General features: G+C 34.3%; 1 protein-coding gene across 1 annotated transcript; it reads left to right on the top strand.

The window, feature by feature from the left end:
• The first annotated feature begins 1172 nt into the window (after positions 1–1172).
• LOC139857873 (auxin response factor 5-like) lies at positions 1173–7116 on the top strand. The gene is made up of 14 exons (XM_071846723.1): positions 1173–1275; positions 1513–1625; positions 2096–2194; positions 2286–2342; positions 2623–2775; positions 2878–2962; positions 3160–3250; positions 3658–3822; positions 3896–4018; positions 4126–4201; positions 4302–4437; positions 4644–5659; positions 5765–5955; positions 6845–7116. The coding sequence occupies exons 1-14, from the start codon at positions 1173–1175 to the stop codon at positions 7011–7013; spliced, it is 2577 nt and encodes an 858-aa protein (XP_071702824.1). The 3' UTR covers positions 7014–7116.
• Positions 7117–8153: the final 1037 nt, after the last annotated feature.

Genomic DNA, 8153 nt, shown 5'->3' with positions numbered 1-8153 from the left:
TAAATACTCAGTATTTAAATATTATTTAATTACATATTTAAATATTTAAATATAAACATGATTACATTCCCACATTAAAGAATTTGTCTTTCCTAGAGAGGTGATGTATAAAAGTTAACTACCAATATTTTATTGAAAGTGTGAGTGAGTTTTCGTGTATCTATACTCTTTTCTTTTCTGTTTTCTGCAGAATTCTTGGTTAGAAAAAATTAATCAAGAAAAAAAAAGAAAAAGAATCTTGAGTTGAAATTGCAGAGTTCAAAGCTGCAAATGTAATCACCCAATATACACAAAGTGTGTGACAGCAGGTTAGGATTTTAGCATGCACTTTTCTTGCTTTCTTTCTTTTTGCTTTTAAAATGTTTTTTTTTCAAATATCCGAAGGTTAAAGGTTATATCTGTGTGTGTGTTGTGATTTTGTTTGTTTGTGGAGTGAAAATCAGTATTATGACCACTTTCACAGAAAGGTGATTGCTTTTTTCATGGAGGACCCTATAAACACTCATACACAGAGGCACTCCTAATGCTTTGGTAGGCGTGCTTTGATGCAAATAAAACAGAAACTTTAATTTATTTTAAAGAAAAAAAATTCTCTTTTTACTGTTGTTTCGATTACAAACTAGCCCCACAAAGATTTTGCAGGTTTGTGTTTCTTTGTTGTGTGTTTTTGGGGCATTTTCTGTAAGTATTTTGGATTGTATTTTAGATTCCTTTGTGTTTGCCCCCTAAAATATACATCATATTCCTTTCATTTCTTGGTTTTATTTCAAAGTAATGTGAGAAGGGTTCTTTTTGTTTTTGGTTGATTCTCTCTTTTTTACCATGGTGGTGGGGTTTCTTTGTTTCTTGAGTTGAAAAACTTTGGTTAACTTTTGTGTCAAGATTGAATCTTGATAGAGTTTTATGAGATGGGTTGTTTTTGTTCTAAATAATGTGTGAAGGGTTCTTTTAATGTTTGGATAATTTTGCCCTATTACCATGATGGTGGGGTTTCTTTGTTTCTTGAATTGAAAAACTTTGGTCAAAGTTTTGGTCAAGATTGAGTCTTTATGATTTCTATGAAATGGGTTTTTTTTTTAATTATATGAAGTTCTGATTGTTTGATTATGAAGAGGGGCTTATTTTGTTACTGTTTTTGCTAAAGTTGTTGATGTAGCAAGGACTTGTGTAATATGTCCACCATTGAAGAGAAGCTTAATTCAACAGGTGTGAATAGTGGAACACACAGTTTACTTGAGGAGATGAAATTGTTAAAGGAAATGCAGGACCATTCTGGTATATTGATTCTTGTCTTTTCTTCAAATATTATTTCTCATAAAAATCTTTTCCTTTTATAACATTATTTTATATTTTATTATTATTATTATTATATATACATTTTGCCAGATTTTGAAACTAGACTCAAGCCCTAAAGAATCTGCACAAAGATTTAATCTTTTATGTTGTTTCTTTGTAGGCTAATAGATTAGTTTTGGATTAATATATATTTTTTTGTCTTTGTTAAAATTGTAGTGATTAAGAAGCCAATTAATTCTGAGCTATGGCATGCTTGTGCTGGGCCATTGGTGACCCTCCCACAGGTGGGAAGCCTTGTTTATTACTTTCCGCAAGGACACAGTGAACAGGTTTAATTTCCATCTTTTTTTGTTTTGTTTAACTTTGTTTTTTTGTTCACTTCACCTTGTTTTTGTAGGAGTTTCATAAGTATTAGCTAACATTTCTTGTTTTTATAAGACCTTTACTTCAACCAATATTTTGTAATTTTGTATATTTTGTTTCTAATGAAGCTTGTTTTGAATTAAGTCTGAGATTTATTATCAAAATCCTGGAATTTATGTTTTGTTTTTATAAATTTGAATTAACTCTGAGATTTATTAGCAAAATCCTGGATTTTATATTTTGAGTTTATAAATGTATACATATACAATGTAGAATGCATAGGACATTGTACCCATATTAACAAATAGAGTAATTATTATTATCTATTTTTTGCACTGGAATCTCTCTTCGGGTTACGGAAATTGACTGTTACTTTTGGTTTTTGAAATGTGGTGTTGAGTTCAAGGCTATCAGCTAACTAGATTACGCTTACCAGGTTGCAGTTTCGACAAATAGAACCGCAACGTCACAAGTTCCGAATTATCCGAATCTACCATCTCAACTGTTGTGTCAAGTTTTAAATGCTACATTACATGTACATACCCTTTATTCATTTCAACTCTTATATAGTTATTTTTTTATTTAAGCTACCCTTTTATATTTCTTTGTTTAATTCTGGTCGTTAGGCTGACAAAGATACAGATGAGATCTACGCACAAATGAGCCTTCGACCCGTGAACTCGGTGAGTTCAATGCTACTGTTTCCCGAAAGAAATAAGCAACCTATTTACGTTTGTCGGAACCATTTTTAGTTAATAGATTTATGAATTTAAATAACTTCACTTTCTGTTGTTAATTTCCGATATAAAAAGTACCATGTTTAGAACATAAAACCTCAAAACTAGAATATTTTGCAAGAAAAAAAAGTGATCTTGAACAGATATCGATTCCGACAGTAATTTAATCTTCATCACTGAATTTTTTTTAACTGATTTTTGTTTATTGATTTTACTTGTGAATTAGGAAAAAGATGTTCTTCCTATACCGGATTTCGGGATGAAACCGAGCAGACATCCAAATGAGTTTTTCTGCAAGACTTTGACTCCAAGTGATACTAGTACCCATGGTGGCTTTTCGGTACCTCGTAGAGCAGCCGAAAAACTGTTTCCTCAATTGGTAATTATTTCATTGCTTTCATTTCCCTAATGACCAAATGTTAGACCATTATATGACCTACGCCTTTTACAATCTTATTCTCGGCCATTATTTTATTATCAGGATTTTTCGATGCAACCTCCTACTCAAGAGCTTATCGTTCGAGATTTGCATGAAAACACATGGACATTTCGCCATATATACCGCGGTGAGCTTATAATAATCTTTTTTCGCATCATTTTCTTGGTTAGAATTTGAAAGAAAGGTTACAACTTTACCATTTCTTTCTTATCTTTGTAAATTGGTTAAGTTTGCACGATATTTCCAAATTTTCCGATATTTATATATGGCATTTTAATTTGAGTTCATTTAATAAAATTTGGTTGTGTTTTTCCTTTTTTTCAGGGCAGCCAAAACGACACCTATTGACTACTGGCTGGAGTATGTTTGTTGGTGCAAAAAGACTTAAAGCTGGTGATTCTGTTCTGTTTATAAGGTATAATTATAATTATAATTATATCATTTTATAGTCGAATTGTGGATATAAATTTAAGTGTTTTACCTTTTTGCGAATTGCAAAAAATATCCTGTTGATTAAGAACAATAATATTATTAATTTCCAGAAATAGCAATGAGCAAATAAGTAATTTTTGGTTGCAATATTTTCAAAAAAGACAAATAACGTTTATCACATGACGATTGTAAGGGGTACTTTTGTCTTAACTCTTTGGTTGCTAAAATGGGTATATACAGTTTTGACAGTTCATAACAAACTTTTATATGTACCAAATGCTTCCCTGTAAAGTTTTCTTTTGTAACGATTGATAAACCGATACATTAATGTCCTTAAAACAAATCTAAACCATAATCTAATACCGAATTTACATGTAATTTTGTTTTTAGGGATGAAAAGTCACAATTATTGTTAGGAGTACGACGAGCAAAATGTCAACAAACGTCTTTGCCATCATCGGTTTTATCTGCTGATAGTATGCACATTGGTGTCCTTGCTGCTGCGGCCCATGCAGCATCTAATCGAAGTCCCTTTACAATATTCTACAATCCCAGGTAACTATTTGTTATAACAATCATACACTCAAATACTAGTTTTATATTTAGCTAATTTTTAACTGTATTATAGGGCGTGCCCTTCGGAATTTGTTATTCCGTTGACGAGATATCGGAAGTCTGTTTATGGGACACAACTTTCTGTAGGCATGAGGTTTGGCATGATGTTTGAAACCGAGGAGTCTGGAAAACGCAGGTATGTGTATGCATAGATTATATATTATATATATAATAACTGGAGATCCGTCGATATGTAATAAATGTCGATTACTAGTAATCGAATGTGTTTTGTTGTTAATGTAGATATATGGGCACAATTGTCGGTATGAGTGACGTGGATCCATTACGATGGCCCGGTTCCAAGTGGCATAACCTTCAGGTAATTAATTCATTGCGTGAACTACATCAGTTTTTACACATTATTTAACTGAATTAACTACCATAAATTGCCAATCTTAATTTGATGGTTGTATAATTAGGTTGAGTGGGATGAACCAGGGTGCGGTGATAAGCAAAGTAGGGTGAGTCCGTGGGATATCGAGGCACCCGAAAGTCTTTTCATCTTCCCTTCTCTCACGTCGGGTCTTAAACGACCCTTCAATTCTGCATTTTATGGTTAGTCTTCTCCTTCTACATTTTTACTCGTCACAACTGTTAGTTAAACATACTTTTATTACTCTTTTAGAAGAGCATTAATTCTTTCTATAATTAGAAATAAAAGTTTTTCCATAGACACATTACGTTAAGTGTGCAAATTAATCGTTTATGGTAGTGATTCATTGTTATTCTAAACTCTTTGGTTGTTGTTTTTAACGTATCAGGAGCACAACCTGAGTGGGATAATATGGGTAACCGGTCTTTCATGCGGGGCCGGGAAGCCCTAAACGGGAACTTTTCGAACCCTTCAATGTCTAGCTTATGGTCGGAACAACTTGTCAAGATGTTAATGAAACCTCAAAACGTTAACAACATGACAAACATATCACCTGTAATTCACGAAAATTTTACTAACAGAAACCAGTTACAACTTGATAACCGCCCTCAATTTCACCTCATACAACCCGACACTACCATTGCTGCCGCCAACACTGCCGCCGTATTGTCAAACATGCAACCGCTATCCAACCAAAATGTTTCTGGAAATCAACAACAGCAACAGTCGGAAACTATAAAATCCGACTCGAAGCCAATGAACGCTCTGAATCTTGCACACGAGTTACCATTCCATAATCCATTGTCACCTTTCGATTCAACTGTTCTCCAATCACAACACTTCGATTCACCCCAGATTGATTCTTCAACGCTAAACGGGCTATTCCCGTACCCGGACGCTGGCGTACTAAACCCGTATCCGTCTCTCGGGCAAGATACATGGGACCCACAGACAAACAACTCCAAATCTTTCTTCCAATCAAACACTTGTCCCTCAAACATGTACGGTTTCAAAGACTTATCGGATGAGAATCATCACAAGAAGTCTCAAGATGGAAATGTATACAATAGTCTCAATTTCGGAGGTAGTAACGCTGGTAGTACTGTTGTTGATCCTTCGGTTTCAAGTACGGTATTGGACGATTTTTGCAACTTGAAAGATATTGAGTTTCCAAATCCTTCAAGTTATTTAATGAGTAATAATAATTTTAGCTCAAGCCAAGATGTTCAGTCTCAAATCACTTCGGCTAGCCTTGTTGATTCTCAAGCTTATTCTGTGCAAGAACTACCCGATAATTCAGGCGGGGCCTCTTCCAGCAATGGAGAATTTGATGGTAGCGGACTTTTGCAGAATAACTCGTGGCAACAAGTTGCTGCGCCTGCACGTGTACGCACATATACAAAGGTTGAAACTTTGTCATGAAATCATATAAATTTGAAGTTTTTGCAATATTGGTTAATGTTAATAGCGGTTATTGTAGAGTAATCTTTGCTCTTTGGTATGTTGCAGATTCAAAAGGCGGGGTCGGTGGGTAGGTCTATTGATGTATCGAGTTTCAAGAACTATGAAGAACTTTGTGGCGAAATTGAAAAGATGTTCGGTCTCGAGGGGTTGCTTAATGACACCCGAGGATCGGGTTGGAAGTTGGTGTATGTGGATTTCGAGAATGATGTTCTTCTTGTCGGAGATGATCCGTGGGAGTAAGTTCTGTTTCTATGGCATTAAAATGGGCAATGATAAATCCACTTTAATTTTTGATAATTTTTTATAGATCCAATACATTTATGCATTAATAAGTTGTACATTACAACTTCTCAATGTATAAATGTAGTGGATTTATAATTAAAGTGGAAATAACAACTCCGAGGGTGTTTTTGGATGAAAGTAGCTGGAGCTTAAGCTTATGAGCTAGAGCTGGAGTTTATTTTTAAAGCTAGTAGCTCGAGCTTATAATTTTTAAAAGTGTTTGGTAAACTAACTGGAGCTTATTTTTCAATTCATAAACTCTATTTTTTTTCATAAGCTACTAGAAGTAGCTTATTTTTTAAGAGCTTATGATTTTCATAAGCTCTGCTTTTTATATCTACCAAACAAAGCTTATGACTTGGAGCTTATTAAAATTATAAGCTCAAGCTTTTATAAGCTCCCATAAGCTCCAAGAAGCTCGCGTGCCAAACACACCCTGAGTGATAAATCCACCACTCAAATTGATAGATACACTGCTTTGTGCATTCAATATTTTTATTGTACAAGTATTTAATGCACATTTATCAATTTGAGTAGTGGATATATTTTTTTTTCTTTTGGCGAAAAAACGAAAACTTGTATAATATAGGGCTTTCATCAATCGATGAAAAGCCGGCAAAATGATACAAGGAACAATGCCGAAATGCCACACAACTAGACAACAAAACATTAAACGACTTTTTAACCTACTTGACGCGCTATGTTTTTTTTAGATTATTTTTTAGTTGACCTAGGGCATTTCGTGATAAAGTATGACGAATGAATCCTTTTTAGGTAAATAGATAATTGTCGATACTTAAACGTATGATGTATAACGGTATTTCGTTGTTTTACAACATGCAGGGAATTTGTTGGGTGCGTGCGATGTATCAGGATCCTATCGCCTTCTGAAGTTCAGCAAATGGGTGAAGAAGGAATGCAGCTTCTCAACAGCAATGCAGCATTACAGGCTGGGATTAACAGTGGTCCGTCCTCGGACGTTGGGACCCACAATTGGGTTAACCTCACATGAACCATATCAGAACGATTGTGGCAACCAGATCAGAGATAGGAAGATTCTTGGTATTCTAAGGTGGTTGTATTGTGGACTGTAAAGGTAAATTGAGTGGTAAATTAGTGAGGAATCAACCCATTGTAGGTTTAGTGAGATGTTATCAAGATTTATTTATTTTATCTAACATTTAAATTAAAATGCTATATTAAATATTAATATTAATTAATATGAGTCCAACACTACTTCTTGTGGTCTTCAAATCTAGACCATATAAAATGTGTGTAGTTACCATTAAAAAACTTTATTCGCATTAGCAGATCTATTACTGTTATTGACATTCCATTATGCTTTGGGTGCTATATTAAATCTTATGATGACGAAAGGTTAAATTCTCCTTATTGAGTGAACTTATTTGGGTGCTAAGAGCTGGAAGTGGCGATTGATGTCACTTGGCATGTCAGGCGTGACTTGCTGAGTCAGAAAAAGTGGGGAGTAGTGACCTATATCAGTTAGTGTGTGAAAATAATATTTTATTATATTTAATAATTTATTCCTTTGGAAAAAAAAGCAAAATAAAAAAAGAGGGTAAACATCTGTCGCCATTGCGACTTACATGGGGGAAAGGGCACAAGTGACTAGGGTGTGGAGTGGTGTCACTAAGTGACATGGAGGTGACATGCTCCACTCCTGCTGCTCTAATTGAGGCTTTGTAGTTGATTCTATTTCGAGCACGCCTTTTGTTCCCAGTGGGTGGTTTTCTTGTTTTAGCTTGTGTATTCTATGTATATGCAGTGTTGTAAATCTCCTTGTTTCTTCCCGCCCAAGATCTCGTTTTTAAAAGGCCGCCGAGACGAGATCTACATCTCTCGAGATTTCTTGGTCAACAAGGTCAAAATTGGTCAAAGCCACGATTTCTCGAATTTTCTCTCTCATTTCTCGAATTTTTCTTATAAAATCTCGTAAAATTTTGGATTATCTCGTTCAATTCATGTATTTTCTTGTAAGATGTCGTAAATTATATATAAATATACATATATTAATTTATTTATATATATTTATATTATAAAAACTTAAAAGCCAACGTAAGTCAACGTCCGATATCTCTTCAAAATTTTCCCGAGATGCTGAGATCTCCCAAAAAATATTCAAACGAGATCT

This window comes from Rutidosis leptorrhynchoides, chromosome 1, assembly GCF_046630445.1.
Source record: "Rutidosis leptorrhynchoides isolate AG116_Rl617_1_P2 chromosome 1, CSIRO_AGI_Rlap_v1, whole genome shotgun sequence".
In the NCBI taxonomy this organism is placed as follows: domain Eukaryota; kingdom Viridiplantae; phylum Streptophyta; class Magnoliopsida; order Asterales; family Asteraceae; genus Rutidosis; species Rutidosis leptorrhynchoides.
This window is presented reverse-complemented; position numbering and strand designations above follow the sequence as displayed.